General features: G+C 38.9%; 2 protein-coding genes across 6 annotated transcripts; both read left to right on the top strand.

The window, feature by feature from the left end:
• The first annotated feature begins 279 nt into the window (after positions 1 to 279).
• LOC112458351 (mediator of RNA polymerase II transcription subunit 15-like) lies at positions 280 to 13,503 on the top strand. The gene is made up of 7 exons (XM_025021944.1): positions 280 to 599; positions 6,727 to 7,054; positions 7,459 to 7,693; positions 8,386 to 9,076; positions 9,379 to 9,958; positions 10,096 to 10,230; positions 10,379 to 13,503. Exons 1-7 carry the CDS (start codon positions 439 to 441, stop codon positions 10,523 to 10,525), a joined length of 2,277 nt encoding a protein of 758 aa, XP_024877712.1. The 5' UTR covers positions 280 to 438; the 3' UTR covers positions 10,526 to 13,503.
• Positions 13,504 to 13,890: 387 nt separating this feature from the next.
• LOC112458352 lies at positions 13,891 to 21,982 on the top strand. Of its 5 annotated transcripts, XM_025021946.1 has the most exons (8): positions 15,592 to 15,688; positions 15,768 to 15,865; positions 16,029 to 16,212; positions 16,351 to 16,517; positions 17,588 to 17,805; positions 18,154 to 18,228; positions 18,637 to 18,868; positions 19,993 to 21,982. In XM_025021946.1, the coding sequence occupies exons 3-8, from the start codon at positions 16,190 to 16,192 to the stop codon at positions 20,106 to 20,108; spliced, it is 831 nt and encodes a 276-aa protein (XP_024877714.1). In that variant the 5' UTR covers positions 15,592 to 15,688; positions 15,768 to 15,865; positions 16,029 to 16,189; the 3' UTR covers positions 20,109 to 21,982. The 5 variants fall into 5 exon arrangements, with proteins under 5 accessions (XP_024877717.1, XP_024877716.1, XP_024877713.1 ...); XM_025021945.1 differs by having other exon boundaries at positions 15,589 to 15,865; XM_025021949.1 differs by lacking the exons at positions 15,592 to 15,688; positions 15,768 to 15,865; positions 16,029 to 16,212 and adding an exon at positions 13,891 to 14,035.
• Positions 21,983 to 22,650: the final 668 nt, after the last annotated feature.

Below are 22,650 nucleotides of genomic sequence, written 5' to 3'. Positions count from 1 at the left end.
CGGCGGAGCAGCCAGCTGTGTGGGCTGCTAGGCAAACGTCCCCTCTACTTGCCAGCCCACACTCCATCCCCCACCTGTCCCCTGGCCATAAAGCTTCACCGCCCGCCTCACGCGGTCTTCGCACACAGCCGCAGCCGTCGTTCCTCACGTCATCCGGTTCAGACAGACTGCGAGCGAGCGAGCGAGCGAGAGAGAAAGAGAAAGGGGAGGGAGACAGGGAGAGAGAGAGAGAGAAAGAAACAAGGGGCGGTGCGTCGCGGCGCGGAGCGGCGCGCGGCGCACGAGACGACGACGACGACGACACGAGACGGGCCGCTCGCTCCTCTCGGTCGGCTCGGTCGTAGCGGAGCGAAGCGGAAAGCGCAAAGCCCACACCACACCACACACCACCAGGCTTACTCGCACGCTCGCTCGCAATAACTCTAAATTCGAGGCAAGATGGCGGCCGCGGCGGCGGAGGCCCCGTCCGCGCACCTCGCGCTCGCCACGGGCAACAAGATCCTCGTGACCGTCGAATCCGCGCTGCCCGACATCCTCGTGGTATCTTTCGTCCATGGCGCCAAGTGCTTCCAAGGTGCGCTCCTCGACGCCGCTAAGAGGTAAGATTTAAGGGAGAGAGAGACAGAGAGAGGGTGAGAGGGAAAGAGAAAGAGCGATATGAAAGGCCTCGTGCTGTGACTTGTTCTTTTTTTTTTTAATTTTTTCCCGTTTACCGAAAGCCTTTGTTCTGTCATCGAAACAATATTCAACCCCCGACCACCCTTCGGCTTTGAAAAAATCTTGAGAAAAGGGCGCCCTTATGCGGGCTCCGCCGCTGAAGCCAAAGGTTTCCGACGGAGCTGGTGGTCCCGAACAGAGCTTGGGATTAGCTGATTCATCGATCTGGCGATCCTCCGGTCCGTCGGGATCAGGTTTTGCTGGAAATTGATGAGGCTAGTGCTTATCACGCCAAATTTTAACGAATTAAATTCTCTCGCGAATCATTGATCTCTTAGAGGAGTTTTGCATTGTGTTTCCCGAGACCTGAGAACGAAGTGTTTTTTGGAAATCGGTCGGTTCCAAGGTACCTGAGTCACTATTTGTGAACGGAATGACGAACACATAATGGAATGTTCAATAGAAAAGTTGATGACTAAGTCCACTTATGGTTCGTCCACTTGAGATTTCTCGAGATGTTTGGCGATCCTGGAGAAATGTTCTACAAGTCATAAATTCAAAAAAACAAGCCCTCGGAGAGAGGGCTTCGATTTTTTTAAATCTTTTTATCGCTACACGCAAGTTCGTGGTTTGAGGCAAAGTGACAATTGCTTGTCAAACCGGATATTAATGACTAGGCTCTTTTGTGTCGTTCCGCGGCTTGTTATTTCCTGCACAGCTTTATGTAGGCGTCTCGATATTCCGGGATACCGAGAGCTCTAAAAACTCAAAATAAATCCTTGAACGCTAATCGATTCATATTCTTCAAAATCAAGCAAATATTTGTATTCGGGAAACAAATGTTACCCATATGTTGTTTTGCGGGTTTGATTCTTTCGATTTTGCACACGGAAAAAAGGATTAGCTACTATAGCAAATCTATTCGTAAAATGTGGGACAACTAATTTTTTTTTGCAGCGAGAGCTATTATTTAGCAATAGTTAGCAAAATCTAAAAGGTTCGGCAAAACTTTAACAAAAGGTGTTGCTATTATTGCAAAATTATAGCTCTCGCTGCAAAAAAAATGTTAGTTAGCTCATATTTTACGAATAAATTTGCTATAGTAGCTAATCCTTTTTTTCCGCGTACAACAATTCTGAGATTTTGGAGCACGGGACGCGAAAAATTTAAGAACGCCGAAGTATATTATAGATTGCACAGCTGAACAAATGATTTATGATGGTTTCTTATCTTCGAATTCATGAATTCGAGGAAATTAGGATTCTAGAATTGCCACGCAAGCCAAAAGATTAAGGTACAGACAAATAAAGATCGGGACAAAAAGCAGAATGATCTATGGATCGATGTAAACGATGATTGATGTCGCATTTCTAGACGAAGTCCGGTTGGTTACCGCGGTTATAACTTGCAAATCTTCAGACGTATCGTCGAGATTCAAGGATGTGTCATGTCCAACTTAAAAATTCAGGTACCTGGAACAAAGCCAATCGTCCAAATGTCTGACAGCGTCAGGATCTCAAGGAGTCGTTATATAATCGATCTAAAATTGGGCGGTTACACAAAAGTGCCGTCGACTTTCTCGTGTAGCATTCTCGGAATTCAAGGATCTCTCTTTCGAGCCTAACTGCATATTTCATTCATGAAACGGAAGTATATAAATTGTGAATCGGGAAGTAGATTCTGTCTCTTTTACAAGAATAAATAATGTATCTGTAAAAAAACTAGTGTAACAACTGTTTAAAAAATTAAATTTTGAATGAAACGTCGATTTAATATCTAGAAATAATCAGACTGTTGATGTAAAAGATGTATTAATTATCTTTAAAACTTGAGGAGGTTTTTTCAAGAAAAAAAAAGTTTTTCTCCAACTCTCACTTCGTTTCTGGAGTTAACGCCTCATTATCGTCCCCTATCACTTTTAACTTTCTAATTGTCGTAGTTGTCCAAGCTGAAATTTGGATCGGAAGGTTTAAAGCTTTGTGATTCAGTTTTAAAGTATCGTAGGGAATGATATTCAGAGATATTTTAATTATCACGATCCACGGGATTAAGTTGTCGCAGAAGTTGGGAGGCGCCGTCCGACGGCGCGCCGCGCGACGCCCGTCGGCTTCCACGATAGCGCACGAACTTAACGCACGAAACTTGGCACGAAGTATCTCATTTCCTCCGAGACGTAAATAGGTCCAAGTGCCGAAAGCTCCGATAATTTTGATAACTTATCTGTTATTTAATAGGAAGTGTGTATTACGAGCGCGTATACGTGTTCTCCTCCCGGCGGCGCCAGCTGCGATGGGCGTGGAAGTCCCGCGAGTTTCGTCAAATTTCACATGACTCGGCTGTCGCAAAGTCGTCATGAGATATTACAAATGAGACGTTACATCCTCCGCCTATTTTTTTTTCCTCCACTTACATACACGTGTAAATGCGTAATACCCGGTGTCCCGCGAGTCGCACGCTTTCCCTCGATGGCGGATTCCCAACTTGGGAAATTATCTTTTCGGCGATAATTTAACGGGAGAGAGTAAATTATTGGAATTTCCTTCGCGCGACAGTGTCAGAATCAGATTGCTGGTCAAATCGTCCTTTTTTTTTTAAATCGAATGTGAGGTTCATCTGCAATTAACGGGCGAGAGATTGACAGTGGCGAGTGACGGGTAGTGGAGTTTTCCCTTCAATAAAATTTCTGTTAAGGCAATAAGCGGACTTCGAATAATCGAGCAATACGTTGATATAAACGTAACGGAAGTTTCGTGTCACCCGGTATATGCTAAAAAGACGTGGCTGTGGTGACTCATGGTCTCGCATAGTAAACGCCACCTTCGTAATACAGTCGTTGCCGACTTCTTTGATACGAGCAGTCATTTCGATTATTGGGAAATCAACTAAGTAGTCGTTATAGTTATATTAGTTGACCACTGTTGTGGCAGACACACGAGTTAATCTACAAACTTGTGAAGGGCGAGCTCTATGTATAGCCATCAGGCCAATAACGCGTGGGAAAGGCTACTTAAACTGAATTTACTCAAATATTTATAACCACCGAGTTCATCGAATAAGATTAATCAACTTAATGAATTCCATTATTGAAGTTTTACCATGAAGCCGTTGTGGTTTATCGTATATACTCGATTATATGTTATTGCGACATGAATTGAATTTTATTATTGAATTAACGGAATTCGCTGGGTGTCACAATAATGGATATATTAAAAACCGATTCCGTCGAAGGCTATTATTTGGCGGGGCAAACTCATTTTCGGTCAACGCCGTGCAATTATCCAATTTGTTCGATTCTGTCGCGGAATAGGGGGTGCAATTTCGATGACTTTCGAAATCGCGCTGGTACCGATCTCGATCGATGTCAAATTGCCCCGGACCTTGCCGTCCGCGAGCGTTACGCTCCCGTTTATCCGAATGGCAATTTTGCTCGTGCAATCGCTACTTTTGTCCGCTGAAGCACAGTTGTCTTTTTTCTCAGCGCATTTTTCTCAGAGGCCAGCCGGGGTTAGCCGCCCCGTGAGTCCAGAGCCAGGCTCGTCGCTGTGGCCGAACAGCTGTTGCCCGTTTTCTTACCCCGCGTCCTAGGTTTTCTTCTTGTCCAAGCCGGGGCGGCCAATGGCCGCTCCGTGTCGCAATTGCCACACAACCATTGCCCGGCAGGGCTGTAAGCGGGGTCAGAAGGGTCGTTTAGGGTCTGGTGATTAGCGATACGTCTTAATTAATTATTTGGGATTTGGGTATCCAATATTAACTGTTCTTATTGCGTCGTTCGTTTGCTTTCCTTTCGTTAACTTTTGTATCTTTATTGCAATGATAAACGACACCGCTTTAGGCCCGATTGATAATATTTGATATAACAATACTGATATTTTTTAGTGTGTTTTTTATTTATTGGCGAATTTTTTTCACGCCAGTTGTGTTGCAATGTGTGTGGCAATTTTGTAAAATCTCGAGCTAGGCTAGATAAGGAAAGATAAGTGATCCAGAGACGGTATAGTTCCCGTTTACGGCCCTGAATGCTAGTCGGGGCCACCGACCAACCGGGCCTGGCTTGTGTCACGTTGTGCACGACGGTATGGTGCGACAGAGGTTCCCATACTTTTCCGCTGTGCACACTATAATAATTTGATATAAAATTTTCTTAATTCATTCTTGAAAAATTGGCGATGTTTTAAAGAATTTTGGGAAATACGATGAGATATTTATATGCAGCGAAAAATCAAGTTTCCTTAACAATGGTTTACGTTCAAAGAGATTAAATCCGCCTTTTTCCCTTTCTAAAAAGATTGGTATCAAGATTAGCGTCAAAGAATTCCTTGAAACATTCTCGGGCGATTGTGGAACTCATGATATTTATATATCAATTGCCATGAGAGTTATTAACTTATTTTAATAAAATATTGCTAAATTTTTTCGTTAATTAATTTCAAACAGACTTTATTTTAGCAGAATTTAGGTTCGAACGAACTGTGTGCTCTATTCAATCCGCATTTAGGAAAGATCGAGTGCAAATCGATGACTAAATTCGTAGACGACTGAATCCAAGGACATGAATTTATTAGACTGGGGAATGGTATTTATCGATCTGCTCGACATCGAGCCAAAATACGTTCCAGCTGTGCGGGCTCGCGTACGATCCAAGGTTGAGAACCTTCAATATAGTGGTCTCGTGTTCGTCAGGAACAAAGGGAATATCGTCGACGTCTCTGAGAACGCCACCATTTGCGGGTCGAAACTGCGGATGTGTGCGTGGACACAAAGCAGAGAAACAGCCACGTATACCAACGTCGTAGTCCACGTTAACCGTCTGCTTTATTAACTTAAGAAATGAGCCAGTTGTTGTTACAGTTGTTTTTAACGAGATATAATTGCGAGAACGTCGGGAAAAAACAAATTAGAATTCTAATTGCGAGGGTCGAAGATTAACAGAAATTCGATCGGTGTTATCGAATAGAAACTTGTTGATTGATCAAAGTTCAGTTAAAAATGCAAATTGAGGCAAGCTCAGAGATTAGATAAGCGCGCGCACATTACAGATTTTAGAATACAAGAACGAGGAAAAAATTTGAATAATTCTAGGACTAACGAATTTACGGCTTGCGGGAAATCTTCGTGTTGCAAAATTACAAATTGGATAAGCGGTGATAGCGGGCAGGGACTCCCTCCCTCCAATTTATCAGGTTCCATCATAATCATTTTCACGTCGTGGCGAATATGCTGATTCCCGATATTCCCTCCCGGCCATTTTTCTTCCCTCGGCGCGGGCTGACTCGGAATTTCGAGGGTCTGCCTCGTATCAGGACCCAGAAAATATTAATGGATATACTGTCAGAGGCTGTCGCTCATTGTACGCGCCTCTCTCGAATCAATACCATGACATGGCCGCGTTGTCGGTGCACGGGAAGCCGACGAAGCATACAGCCGAAAGCGGTTGCCCAATCTTCTGCCTGGCCATTCTCATTTCGCGTCGGTTTCTATTGAGAGCTTTGGCGCAACGACGGTCTAGCTCACGCTTAATTGTCAATGCACATAGGCAAGTTAATCTCAAAGTTGCGAGAGAATCTAGAGAACTCACAATCAGTAAAAAAATTCAAGTCTTAAAAATGGAGAGAAACCATTTGTCATTTCAACCATTTTCGGTGGTAGAAGTCCGTATGTCGGTCGGAAGCCTTTCTCTTAGTCGAAAGGAGCAAATCCAAAATACTCCTCGAAGCGTAGAATTCAGAGGAGAATCGAGATAATTAGCGTTGAGTAGAGTATCTCTCATAAAGGAACGCAAGAAACCTCTTCAATTTTCTCGCAGTGTTTATTGATTCGCGTTTATGTAAGGTGAACGAACGAATCTCCCTCGGCTATCGCTACGTGCGAAAATAGGAAACTAATCAAGTAGTCAAGCAGTCTTGAGAAATCCCTAAGGTATAGCGGCGCGTTGTAATGTTGAGTCTTCAACAGAAACAGACAATATGGTTCCGAAACGACGGAAATATTGATAAGGCGTCATTATCTCTTCGAATAGTTTAGATATCGATTTAAACTTCACAAGACGCGCTATGGATTATGTTTCTGTAGGGGCCTTCCCTGCGGTGTTCAGCCGCCGGAGCCGGTGCCGGACCCCGATGGCGACAAACTGGCGACGATCGCGGCGCGTTTCAGCTATTTCCAAGAGAAGAGAAACGCGTCTTCGTCATCGGCGGCCGCCGTCGTTGCCAAGGTCGATCTCCGCAGGAGCATCAATCCGCCCGCTAGATACAAGAACGCGAGGCCTACGGTGAGACTGAGACCCCGCCAGGTGCTTTGCAGCAAGTGCCGGTCGATCTGCAACGAGAACAGCGAGAATGTCGACGTCAGCAGGAAGCGAAAGCACGAGGACGCGCAGCAGCAACAGCAATCGCAGCAGGTACCGTGAATGTTGCTTAGGATCGTATATATATATATAGGATGTCTCATTTATATGTAAGGCTGAAACGTTCCTTTGTACGGAATTTTCAAAAAATTCGCAAAGACGGAAATTGCATTATTATAATAATCTACAAATTTTAAAATACTTGAAATCAGGGAAATTCAGAAGTCATATTTAAAAACTCGTAACTGTCGGTATTATCGAAAATATGATAACGAGGATCATATCAGTCCTCAGAGTTTTTAGCTCTGAGTTTAAAGCTCCGATAAGCGACCACCTTTTTCGGTAACGTTAATCTCATCGGGCTTCTAGAGGCTGCATCGATGTCGTTGCGCGTTCAATAGATGTTTGATCCGAATTGTTGCATGGAAGTAAACTATTTTCTTTGCTGATTCTACCAGCTGATCCCAGGGTCCACGAGAAGAAGCGACCGACGTTGCGGTCAGCAACCGCAGAAGACTCAGCGAACACTGCTGTCGGAATGCCGGGCGGAAAGCACGGTCTCCAATCAAGCGACGACGAAGACAAGTTCGAGTACCGACTCATCGAAGCTGGGAGCGTCGCTGATCCCAAAACTGTCGAGATTGCAGCCCAACGAGATCAGCAACGCGACCCAGGGGTCCGGTCAATTATCTGGTACGTTTTCACGTGTACACTTTCGATGGAGTGACCATTAACGTTAACTTCTACAATTACGGAGATTTTAAGAATATCCAACTTAAAAAAATTATAGATATATGTATAGCGATTTCGTGCGAATTATTAGCTGTGTGAGAAAAAGTAAACAACTCCGAATTTACTTTCCTTCAGCAAACAGTTTGCTTTTGCGATGTATTTATTTTCCTAATGATATAATAACATCAGTTAACTACATGTTTCATACGTAGAAACCTAGAGAGCATATATCATACCAATTATGCACAGCAGTTGAAATTAAAACCAGTTACATGAATGGAAACAAAGTTCAAATCTTGAGAATTAAACATATAACTTGAGATTAATAGATTATATAGGACTAAATTTTTATCTTATTGCTTCATGTATATAAATATAAATAATTTAGCAAAAAAATTATCTATATATATAATTTATCTAGAGTTTTTAAAATCTCCGTTGCATTTTATTTTGTGTTTCAATTTATCTAACTGTGTCTGTTTAAAATAATTCGAGGAGATACGTATCTCCAGGTGTTTGCGAAAATAATAAGTATATGAAAATTAGGAAATATTTTTCGGATTATTGAATTTCTAGACGAATTAAGGAAGTTTAATTGAAGATATGATTTTGATCTGATTTTGATCGTACTGAAGACTGGACAATTGTTTCAGACAAAGTAAAGGTCGCAGCAAGCGCACAATCTTCACATTGGCCTGTTAGAAGCGAAGAGGAGGCGTCGTCCTTGAACATGCTGGCGTCGTCGCAGGAACGGGTGGAGTCCACCGCCGACTGTGACAATAATCCATCGATGGCTTATTGTGCCACGCCAAGAAGACTCAGCAGTTCGTCGGTGGAGAGCGCGAAGGTTCCCGAAGAGGAGGACAAGAAGACCTTCGCGGCCGCGGATTCGACGATGAGACTGAGAACCGGCAGAGTGCCGAGAAAGAAGCGCTCGGTGGGCTCGATGGAGGATCTCTGGGACGAATCGGTGTTCGAAGATCCTACGAGAACTGCCAGAACCACGCCGGTGATTAAGATCTCGTTTGGTGCGCAGGGCGAAGGGACTGTTCTCAAGATACCCGCGAAACCTCAGGATCCTGACGCGTACGAGCAAGAGACGGATGACGCCGATGACGCTCAGCAAGAGAGAGATCCTCTGGAGCTGCCCAGATCCTTCGGCGACAATTACGAGGGCGAGGAGGACGGGCAGGAACAGGTAGATCCTCAGAAGCAGGGCGGCGTGGTGAAAGACGCCAGTGCAAAGGCGGCAAAACGGGCTCTAAAAAAGGCCAAGAAAGAGGCTAGGAGAAAGATGCTGGGCGGAGTATCACCAGCGAGATCTCCTTGCAACGGATCGCCGAGGTAAGATTACAACAAGTGAAAAATTATATAAATCCAAGCAATCCGTAATTGGCATAGTTTTGAATTTTATGGTATTTTTTATCTTTTATTTTCTTACAATATATATGTATATAGTGTATGTATACATATAAAATAAATTATATAAAAATACATGATACAATTGTATGATTATACAATATAAAGAAGTATTACAACTTTTAATTAATTTATAAAATGTATTTTGCTGCATATTAAAAATTTTTATTTAAGAAGCCATATTTTTTCAAGAATTTACCGATTTATCGCTATTTCAATTTATCTAGATACAACCCCACGTATGATCCACTCTCATATCACCGCCGGAAACACAAGGTAAAGCATAAAAAGAAGCACAAGGAGGGCAGGAAGCACAAGAATCAGCAACAGCAGCAACAACCGGATCAGCCACAGTCTGAACAATCCTGTTTGGATTCCACGGGACAACCGCAGCAGCAGCAACAGCAGCAGGAACAACAGCAGCAGGAGGAGGAGCAGCATCAACAGAATTGGAATGTCTTACCGGGCGGCGGTGAGTCCTACAGAGCTATCAAGGAGCAGTGCCTGAAACAGAAGTTGTCGATATCCCTCAAGAGGTTGAACACGAATGCGTACGCGCGTTGTGATTATCCTGTGAGTAACGCGTCCTCCGGTTGTAAGAGTTCGGGCGGTAGCAGCGACGAGTTGAGCGAACATGAGCCGGAAGTAGAGACCGCGCCAGATTTTCCACCCCATCAGTCGCACCCACTGGTCATGCGTCTAGCTGCCACCCCCGTGGCGCACTGTCTTACCACCAACGGTAAGCGGATGGACGTGGGCGACGTCGTATGGGGCAAAATCCATGGCTTTCCCTGGTGGCCTGGCAAGGTACGCTTAAGATGTTTCAAAAAAGCTAATTGTACGGTTATCTTTCAATAATGATGAATAATTAATGTAGAATAAGTTACAACAATCATCGTTAACTTTTAGTATCCATTGCTATCATTGAATTTTATTATGTGCAGGTCTTAAGTATCACGGTATCTTGCAAGGAAGACGGTACCTCGTCGGGTCCTCAAGCTCACGTAGCTTGGTACGGATCGTCAACAAGTTCACTGATGTCCTGTGATCAATTAAGTCCCTTTCTGGAAACCTTTAAGGTGTGCACATTCAAATAATATAATAATAAATAATAATAATAATAAACAGTAAATAACGGATTGAGTAATTAAAACCGTTTCAAAAGATAAAATGTACTAACGTAATGACTTTTGAAAATTTGTCGAATAATTATGAATCTGATTTCAGACGCGATATAACAAGAAAAAGCGCGGCCCGTACAAGGAGGCGATACGGCAGGCCCAAAACGAGGCTCGAAGTCAAAGTACGCCTAACTCAACTAGCAGCGTGTTGAACGTCTGCGGTTCGCCCCGCGAAGTCAACGTCCTTTCCTAAGGAAAGTTCTCCGGCAACCATTCCTTACTAACGAGCATCCGTCAGCGTGATAATTGAAGCGTTCGCGGCAAGAGAGAGAGAGAGAGAGAGAGCCGATCGGTAATTAATAACACCTTCAAACTTGTTCAACATTTCTCATCGACTTCTCCTAAAACGTTTTCTTCACGTTTTCTACAGTCGCAACAAGTTTAAGTGGATCTTAAAAGATTTTGAGACCTTTTAATTGCTTTTCTTTGGATCTTAACTCCGCGATCGTTTCAAACTTGAAGTAGATTTCGTATCTTTGGATTTTCCAGTACTGATTTCGTACGCTTCTTTATCATGATAATTATTGCTGCTAATCCCGCTAATGACTGAAGGCCGAAGATAACTCTTACGTCATGTGAGCATGTTAACACTGACTTTTTGCGAGCGCTTGGATTAACGACGGATCGGAATTATGTAATATGTGAAATTTTGTACATACTCATTAGCGCTAATGAAATAGTTACTGATCGATGTTTTGTCAGCCATCTGTCTCGCTATCAATCGCTTAGAGCCAGTCGCGCCGGCATAAATTAACTAACCGACATCTGTACACTGATATTTTTTCTACAGTTCTAAAATTGCTAAAAAAAATTACAACTTGTACCAATGCTAAAATAATTTTTTTTTTAATTTTTTATTGATATATACAATTAGTAGTTGAATTTTGAGATATATATTATCTCCGAAGCTCTAAGATTGAAAAACTGATAAAAAATTGATAGGATTGAAACATCCTCGCATTTTAATGATGTAACGGTGCTTGAATTATAGTGTTATAAGATCCTAGGTGAATTATATAATGCGTTGTTCAGTCATGAAACATTTCAACTTTGCAAAATCGTGTTTGTAAAGTGTAAATTTTCGTTTTTCTTTGACAAAAGCAGTCAATATCTGCGGGGACTGACTTCCGATGAAAATTGAATCGCGAACGTTTACTGCTATCGTTACTGGCTTTTCTGTCCTCGGCTTACCAAGCGGACAGTTGCGCGCAAAAATCTTAGTCTAGGTTTTTTTATCACAAGTACTCACTGTGAGAGTTCAGTCTTTCATTGATTAATCTCTCAAACATTCGGGCGGCGTGACTCGCAATTGCCCAAAATTAATAATTTATATATATCGCGTAACTATCTCAGACTGCACATTACCGTTTATTATGTGTACATAATGACATACGTTTATCATATGCGGTATATTTTTCAGATTTGATATGTACATAAAAATCAAGAATATGTATTTATATAATACATATATATACATATATCTTCTAATATCTATAGCGTGTTTTAGTTTTTTTTCTGAGACAGGGAAAGCAGCGATTCGTATTTGAGGGATTAAGTGTATGAAAATTATTGGTAATAGAGTTATCAATTATTCCGACGGCCGCCATAGTGATTCAAGTTGCAGATCTAGCTAAACAAAAGCGCTTTGTTTGCGTGTGCTTAGAACTATATATTTAAATGTAAATTTTCCTTCTCCGATAAAGACAGCCAATGTTTACGCTTTGTGCCAACACTGCCGTGTAATTAAACACTCGATTGTTTGATGTTCGAGCAACGGTAATTGTAAAGCGAGTACTTAAGAAATCCTGATTATTGTTACATCGATGTTGTGCCACTGCCTCGACACGATTTTCTTCCACGAAAATATTTGACTAAATATTACAAATTGTATTAATAGAACATTAATAATTTTTTAATAATTGAAACGTGGAAAAGGCGTTTGTTTTTACAAAACAATTCTTGCAAATGAGTTTTGTAAAAATATAAGGCATATAAAGAGTCCTGTAAAATCGGCTGCGACAGCCTTCTTGTTTAATTTTTAATTTAATAACTGAAAGCGGGTGATGTTTCCCGCGATTTGTCGTCTATAAATAGGTGCGAAAAAAGAATTGTGCGTATATGAGAAAGAAGCGGAATGAGAGAGAGAGAGAGAGAGAGCTTGAAAAAAGAAAAGAATGCGAAGATAAGGTGTTTTAAGTAACTGTGATTTTTTTTGCAAATGTTTTATATATATTATATATATGTATGTTATATACATAAATATGAATTAATTTCTACACATAATATAAACGATGTTTCGATGTCGCTGTGTTTATACGGACTAGGCTAACATATCGTTAACGAAAATATGATGACGATTATGATTATTATTATTATTATGGGCGATTATTATTATGATTATTATTCCTTATTATTGTTATGGAGCTCGAGTGTTGCTGATTGCTTGCTGTAAGTATACGAGGATGGACCGTATCGTCTATTGGCGCATTTTTACCGGTTTTTTAAACAAATAGAAACGGAAATGTTAGTTCGTTGCGAAGAAGAAATTTTGTGCATTTCTTATTTTCTTACGGAAAGAAATATTTTCTTCGTTTATAGTAAGCTTTTGTTATTCGTACTTATGAGGCGCCGTGTCACTTAGCTTCGGCCGTTTTTGTTATTTAATTTTTCTTTCTCTTTTTCTTTCGTAACGTTTTGTGTTAAATAAATATTTATGCGCGGCAGAAGAGGCACTCGTACGCCATTGCTTCGCCATAAATCGCATTTTCTCCAGATATATATGGACTAATGAAAAATATAGTTTATTGTGTATTATTAGGAAACACATATGATATATTCGCGATAATGTATAGTAATAAAAAAAAATTTATTTAGATCTTTTATATTTCAAATGTAACAAACGAATATTTTATAGCTAAACTTTCTCGAGAAACTTATTTATTACTTAGTGAGGGATACTTGAGAGAGCCTCAACGACGGAGAAATCTGGAGAAGTAATACTTACGGCGAATTAATTCCGCTGTACGAATGCTATTTTTACGCAATTTACGCATAAACGTGCGCTGATTTAGGAATCACAATTAAACATTAATTTACGAGATATTAATGTTGCAATTTGGCGAAATTTTCAGGTAGGCAAATGATTTTAATAAATCGGCATATCTACCTCAAGCTTTGTTTTTATCTTCCCTACAATTCGAACACAATCCAATTAACATCCTATAAGTATGCAGACTCGAGATTCTGAGTTGGAGACCTCTTCTACATAATCATCTTAATGACTCGTTATTGCATGACTCGCAATTTATTGGATTATCCGTTAGATTAATTAGCTGAGCTACATCGATAACCACGATGATTGGAGAAGAGGGATGCGAGAGAGGATACCGTTTCCATAGACTACGTCCGATTTCCGGAACATCCCCCATTACAGTCATCCGAATTGAAAATCGGGCTCGGTCGGAGGGGGATGCTGGCCCGTGACGAATGCGCGCACGCGCGCGCGTATCGCTGATAAGCCGGCTTCCTTTGATTTTCCGGGGAGGACCGGCGTGCCGCCGGTCGGAACCCTCCTCTCGCGCGCGCCGCACCTCTGTGTCGTTGGCGTCGCGACGCACCGCGACGAAACGCGAGGGTCGCGAGGATGCATCGCCTGCAGGTGCGCGAGCTTTCAGGCAAACCGACAATGGACCTGTCGAAAAAGGTACATCGAGTTCCGCTTTCCTCCCTTGCGACGCGGCTACAAATGTCACAGTGCTTTGCTAGTGATCGCGGTGTTTACGGACGATTGCGATCGTCTCTTGGTGTCTCTGAAACGTGCAAATAATTCGCGAGAACCGTCAGGATTCTGGCCCCCGATAAGCGAAACGGTGAACGAACGGTGAGTCGCTCGGACGGAGTTTCAGTATCAGCTCTGATCAGATCGATCAGCCACGTGCAGTTTTAACAATCGTGCATTACTCGAGGGGTTTAGAATCATTATCCAGGGGTTTCTATAGAGAACACACATCATACACATTTAATGCTACTCTCGATTGATTATAGTTATACCCTTGAAACATTAGAGATGTCGTCTACATGAAACAAACAACGTTTAAATAAGTGATAAAACCTCGTTGCTGACTTTTATTGTTAGTTTCAAGGATATCTTACTTCAATAGAAACTTTGTGAGTTTAATTTGTGCGTGAAGCAATCCTTTATATATAATTTATAATACACTTTTTGAACTGAAAGTGATAATATTAACAGCGATAAAAAATTGTAATTATTGCGAGCCTCTTTAAATTTTCGGAGGTGAAAGTAACTCAAAATTTGTTAAAAGAAAGAGGCAGCGTGACTGACAAGACACCTTGTATATATACATCCATCACCGATTACGTTATAAGTTTACTACTTATTGGAGGAGGCGGAAGGAGGCGAATCGCAATTTTGTTCGTTACTTTATTAGATTTCATTTAATTTTCGTAAGTTCACCGATCACATTATACGTGGAACCGACAGCATGTATCGCAATACCACCCCTTGTATAACGGAGTCTCGTGCGATCGATCGAACGAGCACGACGTGGCGCTCCTGGAAAAGTACCCGTCTTTTTCAACCACCCCATGTATAATGTGTATGTGTAGGAATTAATTTGCAATATTTGGTATTATCTTTCGAATTTCTTTCATTATCTGAGAGATTGTTTGTCTTTTCTTAACGCTATATATACAGATTTACATAAAAAAACATATTTTTTCGTATTTTCCTTAAAAAGCGATTAAAAATTTTCAGTTGTCATCCATTATTTTCTAACGTTTGATCACCAACCCTCATAATCATGTAATTTTTAAATCTTTAATGAAAAATCTGTAATGTAAATTAATATTAATAATGCACTTTTACAATTTGAATATTATCTCACGCAAACGTCGAAATCGCAAAATCGTATAAAGTGCAACGCGTCTTACGCTTCCAATTAAAAATGTCGACCTCCGCGAAGCTCACGTTTCTCTTTTCCTTTTCAACCCCTTGATGTTTTAAGAAGCCATGTCTTAATATCAAACAAACACGAGATAGGTTTCGAGGCCTTTGAAGCCCACGAAATAAAAAAAGAGATAATATTGTCACTTTGCTTCACTCTTTAAGGACTCCGTCGTTCTCATCTTTCTCATCACCCTCCCTTTCTTACCCACCCCCTTTTGCGCGCAAGCTCCGTTCTCTCGCTGGCAGCTGCAGCTGCGCGAGTTTCTGCACAGGAGTAGGTGCACACCCTTCCGCAACTGCAGTTGGCAGTACGCTACTCCTCGGATTGCATATCCGCGACGTTGCTCGCATATTTTGACAACGACTTCGATCCCATCGAGTTTTCACTTGGTATATCGCGTCTCGGCACTGCTCGTTTATAACCGTTATCTTTTTGACGTCAGTTTTTGATAAATGTATATATATGTAGATCTTTTCTTCCAATAAATTCTCGGGAGTGACACTCTAAACGTCATGGAATTGCTTGGCTTTAACTGCGGCGATTGACGGGTTGAAAGTGAAAGTGGTGTAAGTCTATCGGCACGTCTATCGCTTTGTCTTATTACATTATTGACGTGTCTCATTGCAATATAAAATTATTATATTACAACCTACAGCGAATTATTATGCGTCTCTTTGTATTTCGGGAACAATATGGAAAATTAACTCTTTGTCCATACGATTGTTGTAGATTGATTTCTCGCTTTCTTCTTGCCGGCAGATATTCATAATACTCTATTTTGTAGTATTTTTATTGAATATCTATACCAGATTAGTAAAACGCTTTTCTTTAAGCAAAAAATTTATAATTTTTTTGCGCAATTTTATACGCAGCGTTATGAATTGATAATTATGTTTCCGCTTCCTCTGTATAGGTATGTATAATAATCTCGGACGAGTAATGTGATAATGTGTCGTCCGAAGGTGTATTATATGTACTATATATAACATTGTATTTGGAATTATAGATTATACACGATAAATGTAACTTACATCATGTTGTATACTTACAGACGAATTATGATACACGTGTCGTCCGAAAGCGCGCATAGATATGATCGGTTGAAACGCAAAGGGGCGGCTTTCCTAACGAATTTGTTTAAATCGAGAAAATTAACGGTAGGGATGAAGATTAACGAAGACGAAGAAATGGAACGAGCGCCCAGGGTGGAGACTCCCGGTGAGATATCCTTGGCTCTTGATAAAATTTGTTTATCTTTACGAAAACACGAAAATCTGTGAGGTTCTCAGTTTATCTTATTGTCCGTCAATTAATCATTGTTTTATTAAATTAAAAATTGAAAGCGTTAAATATATTCCGTCGGATGAAATTCTGTCGAATGCAAAAAATCTTAAGAAATGATACGTTGTTAATTTAGGAAGTTTAATACGGAAATATTAAAACGGAAATTATTTAATAATATTTACCTATACAAACTCATTTGTTAAAATCGCAGAAAGTTTTAATTAACGTCAACATTTACATTAAATCTCGTTAAAGGTTGCTTCATGTTTTCTGAATGATAAATAGCAAAATGAAGGTCTAACTAATAAATTACGCGTTGTGACAGAATAATTCCCCATGTGTTCGATTAATAAAACAAAGTTTCAGACAATAAAATTATATATTGATTGAGAGAATTGTTTTCTGTTGAGTTAATGAAAGCTCATGCGTACATGCGCGCGCTGTTACGTGCCGCAACTCAATATCTCACGTATATTTATGAATTCCATTTCTAAAATCCTTTTAAGATAATTTTTCCACACAACATATAAAAACTAAACCCTAATAAATCTAAGTCCCGTTATTTGTCTAGACCCTTATCCCGTGACTCACTTAATTACTTTTACTTATTACTTTTAATCTAAAATTTTTTTTCTGTATCTCCTAATCAACAACTATGAACGACTAGTTCCATTCTAACAGTGTCATACATCAAATTTTTAGTTTTACTTGTTCTTTTAAAAAGCCGCTCCAATCGCTACTTCCGATATTAGAACGCTTTGCGTTATTGGTTAATACGTATCAACGAAAATTCAACTTATTCTTTTAAAAGAGGATTCCTCTTAAACTGCTCGAGTTAGTTCTTAGTCGTCTCTTAAAGCGATTACACCTTCGACTCGTCGCTCGCTCTGTGCCAAATAAAGTCTTATAAGTGGACAATTGCCTACCTTTATTTTATAAAATCGTTGCGTCTCGCGCGTAACAAGCACACGTGATCGATAGCACGAGCAATGTTGTGCTTGCAGCAATTATTACGAATGCTTGTCGCCGGGGCGGCTCGGAGAACGACAGCACGATGTCCCGAATTCCGTCGACCTTGAGCGTGACAGCGGTGGACGTTGTCGTCTCCTGTCAGCCGTCACCCTCGCACTCGATTCTGACCCTGACACCCGGTAGAACGCGTAACATCGATCAGGACATGGAAGCACTCAGGCTGAGTCGTCAGGACAATCCTTTTCTACAGGTTCGGCCCGACCATTATTCCGTTCCATAAAAAAGACAGATTTTTTGGTGAAATTTTTCTATCTCAAACAATTTCGCGAATTGCTGGAATTCTGAATGATTCGCGACGTTGCTTTACTTTAATTTAAAAAAAATGCCTATTCTTGATTTCTATTATATTTCAGTCTTTTGGAACTTTAAAGCTTAACATCTAAAACGTTATAATTTCTTGCAATTGGCTTTAAATTTTTCTAAAAGAAACATTACAACAGTAAAATGAATTCTTTTATTTCTCGATAATGCTTCGTACGACTTTGCTCCGTAATATATATCAACGTAATTGTATGTAAAATTTTCTCTAATTATGCAGGTATTAGCAAGTCGAGAGAGCCTTGTGGAATCGATCGAGGAGTCCGAGTCCGACGATGCGATTCTAATGTCGCAGGTGAGCTCCCTCGTCAAACTTTCACGAGCTTAATAAAACATTTATTTCTATACATAGACAATGTAAACTATTATACATAGTATCATACATAAATAGTTTGCCTTTTTTACCATCATGACTTTTAAAGAAAGGAGTGGAATTTTTATAACTGTTCTAAATTGTCTAATCCTAAAGAATTTAAATGAAAATAAAATAATTGACCAGTTTTCGTGGATAGTTTTATATTTGGGCGCAAAAATTGAAAAAGAACATGATAAAGAATGAGCCAACTTTCTTGAAATGTAGTGTAAAAAGGAAGAAAGAGAGAAGTGTTTTCAAGAATATTTTATACTCCTTTTGAAAGAAGTATTATATATATGTCTTTCTAAGCGTGTCTAAGAAGAAGTATGAAAAGACATGTATTTTCAGGAATACGGTGACGCGGATCCGCTTACACTCGCGCAGGTACACGAGCACCTGGTCCGCAGTCCACCACCGGCTTCGTGGCCCAATTCCACGGCCTTCCAGTTTCCCAATCAGGACGAAAGCACCCCGGGCAAAAATGATGCGGCACTCCTAGTCAAGAGCCCGTCAAAGACACCCTCGCATCGCGGTAACGACCACGAGCTCTCGAGGAGCGAGACGACGACCGATATTAGAGGTGAGAATTTTAACGAGGATATTTAGGGTACGACACAACGTTCACTTTTAAGAGTTATTTAAAGAAAAACTGTGACTAAAATTACTTGAAAATCGATAGAAATTTGCTACTCGGGTATTTATTTCTTATAACTAAAATTATTTATTTCCTCCAAATCGATATACTTGTGTAACATAATTATAAATCGTATAAGAACAAATTATATTTATATAAAAATGATATTGTCAACTGTCAGTTGATATTAGAAATAGGAATTTTATGACAAAGAGGTATTTATGAATGTAACAGTAACGCGGTTATACTCGCTTTAAAAATTATGAATTAAAAAACTACCTAAAACTAATTGTTAATGATTAAAAATTTGAAACTTTTGTGTGATAAAAGATTACTACCTATTTATTTATATTATACATTTGTAACTAAAATGTTTCTTTCTCTTTCTCTTCTTTAAGAGTCGCAATGTTTGCAGCAATGATAAATTATACAAGAAAGAAATATGAAAATGACATTGTTTAATCAAATCGATGAAGTAGGTGGGATTCTTCGCGTGTCTAGGTGAAATAACGCCGACACGATACTGTGAAAGTATAGATCGGAGCTTCAGCAAATCGATTCGTTTACGAGAGACACTTACGTCCAACCTTGACACTGCACTCTAGACTCTAGACACGCGCGATCTCGCGATCTCTCCTTCTCTCCTTTTCATATATATATGTATATATATGTATATTGCCTCTTTCCACTTTTAACCCGATTAAATTAAGGTTCCTGAGAGCGGGCGATCGAAGGAAAGTTATAGCTTTTTATACTGATAAAATCGGATCAATACAACATTATATATAATATATATGATAATATCTAACCGGATATATATTAATCATACACACATTTACAAATAATAATTACACATAAATGATGATTTATAAACATATTTATATAAATTGTCTTCTCGCACACACGTAACAATTGGATATACATATAATAATAGAATAATAGATAAATACTATATAAATATATTATATATTTGTATACATATACACATTTTTCTATAATTGAAAAATTGTCTACGGTTCGATAAATCTGGAATATTACTTCCATATGCTATCTTTTTTTTTTTATTCTAGATCGGCATTCCCATCCCTTCTCGTTACTACATCCGACGCCGATTCGCTCCTTGTCGGAAGTTCGACGACTTCACCGATCGGCCGACGACAGCGTGCAGCTCATGTCGAACGAATAAATTTCGTCGGGACGTTGAATCCTGATCGGAACAATTTCTCGTGACTGAGGGATGTCGGTTCAGCTATGCCGAATATCCTTCGAGAACAGCGATTACTGACAAGTTGAAGAAAATTTCGTTCGTGTAAACGAAATTTATGATCGATTCCAGGCAAGGTTTGTCCTAAGAATTTAGAAGGTTGATACGGTGGAGATTCACACCGAGATTCTCATGTATCTGATGATACTTGGTCGTAGATTAAAGCTACGACATATTTGAGGTGAATGTGATAGGAAAATTATATACAGAATGATATAATGATGATTAATCACACGGTGATTAATGGAGCACGACGAGCATGAATTTCAAGCGCAATTAACACATTCTCTTCATTGAGAAACTATAAAAAAGAATGCGCATGTTGAAAAAATAACGATTTCATCGTTTTTGAATTTCTATAGTTTATCAAATTATATTCGTCGTTTGTTGTGTTAACCAGAAATCATTTCTTCATGAAATATATAAATTCGATCGTCGTCAATTGATTTAAATAATTTTAATTATTCTAATTGATGTTAATAATTTCTTCATAAGTCATTTGCAGTTACGATCGCGTGTTTTATCAATAGGCCTATTTTCTTACAAAATCGTTCAACAATCGAAGTATTCGGCATCGACGTTTTCCGACTGTTTACTTGTATCTTATAGATGTTAAATATCAGATTAATATATCGTGTTTTTTTTTACTTTTATTCGCGAACAGTATATTGAATAACTAATTACTTATATAAACCAGATATTCTCCGGAATAAATATTATATAAGTATCTTTTTAGCTTCTTGGAAATACGCCAAATCGAAGAGTCTAAGAACTCCAAGGTGTTACAGAACATCTTATATATGCTTGCAGTTTGCAGGAGATTTTAAGAATTGCACTATTGCATAATTATTATCAGACTTAACGAAAGATATTATCTCTGCTAAATCGTCAGCTGAGAGTATTAGATAAATATTTAACGTATTGTGTTTTTAAGCTTTTAAATTTATATAATTTGGATGCAATTGGATGCAAATAACTTTAAACTTTGCCCCTCGAAGAGCAATATACCGTTATGTAACAATCGTTAAAGTTCGAGGCTTAAAGTTATAATTATTAAATTATTACTCATGATGAATGCATTATCGCGGAATTTGTTGTTGATACGATAGTTATTGTTGAGGCACACGTCTGTAATTATTCGTGTAATTTAGATGTCTATTTTATGCAGCTGTTTTAGAAATATTTCACGTTTAATTGTAATCTTTTCTACCAATGAATATTAATTGCTCTGATCTTGATTGTTGTTAAGCTAAAAGAAATATTTTTGTTGACGAATTATGCATACCTGTACTGTATAAGAATTTCTGTTTTAACTAATTGCGAGGAAATTGTGAGCACAAGATACGCAATAGTTTTTCCATTAAAACTCACTTTTAATGAGACGATTGCAAAAGGAATAATTTAACTGATGCACACACGTAAAAATTGATAGCTCCGAAAAATAACGTTAACGCTAACGATGCGCCAAATGTACAGGCCTCTCAACAAAACAATTCCTCAAATTAGATAAATAGACGAATAGCCGTAAGATCTTTTTTATAGAGCGGACAAATTTTGTCGATAACGATTTACTTCCGAGGTTGAAAGTAGCATTTCTTTTAACGACAAAAACCGTTGTCAATGAATTCTCAACGAAATCATAAACATCTCTGTTTGTTCTCAGAATAACGATTTTTTCCAAGAGATAACGTTAACAGAATCTGACGTGCTCTTCTCAGATCTAATGTTATATAAATGTTACTATTATAATTATAAATTATATAAAACAATATTTGGAACCTTATAGAAAAAGAAATCTTAACAAAATCTATACAAAAATTAAATAAAACTATTATATAAATTGTTGCACTTAAAATGTTAATTAACTTTTTGATTGTCTTGGACGTTAAATGTTAAATTTATTGGCATATTGGCATGTTCCGAAAATTAAATATTAACTTAATACGTATACACAATACGTATATATTTACATAAAAAAATATTAAATTTTATTAAAATTATTTGTCATTTACATGAATTATTGTAAAGAAGAGCAGGATGTAAGTTTTTATAATTATTTGAATTAAATTCAACATTTAGAGCACGTCGGTTTCTTTTACAGAGTTTTTATACATTCTTGAAAAATGTTTGATACGGTTTTCTGATAAGTTTAAATACTTTAAATAGTAGTAGGGACGGGGGGGTGGCCAACCGAATGCAGTAGAATCACATATATTTATCACACAGAAATAACACACTATTAAAATATTATCATTACAATTTATACATACTTATATACTTATCTCTCATCCTCATGTATAAAAAATCATATAAACCAATCGTTAGGACAACTCCAAGCTCATTAATGTAAAAAGGAAATAACACTGTATTAAAGATAGAAACAGACTTCTTTACAAAAAGTATCTAATAAATATGTATTACATCTCGGTCATGGCCACCCGGGGTAGCGTCGAGGTCGAGAATA

This window comes from Temnothorax curvispinosus, unplaced genomic scaffold (genome assembly GCF_003070985.1).
Source record: "Temnothorax curvispinosus isolate PA1 unplaced genomic scaffold, ASM307098v1 QBEX01008825.1, whole genome shotgun sequence".
In the NCBI taxonomy this organism is placed as follows: Eukaryota; Metazoa; Arthropoda; class Insecta; order Hymenoptera; family Formicidae; genus Temnothorax; species Temnothorax curvispinosus.
This window is presented reverse-complemented; position numbering and strand designations above follow the sequence as displayed.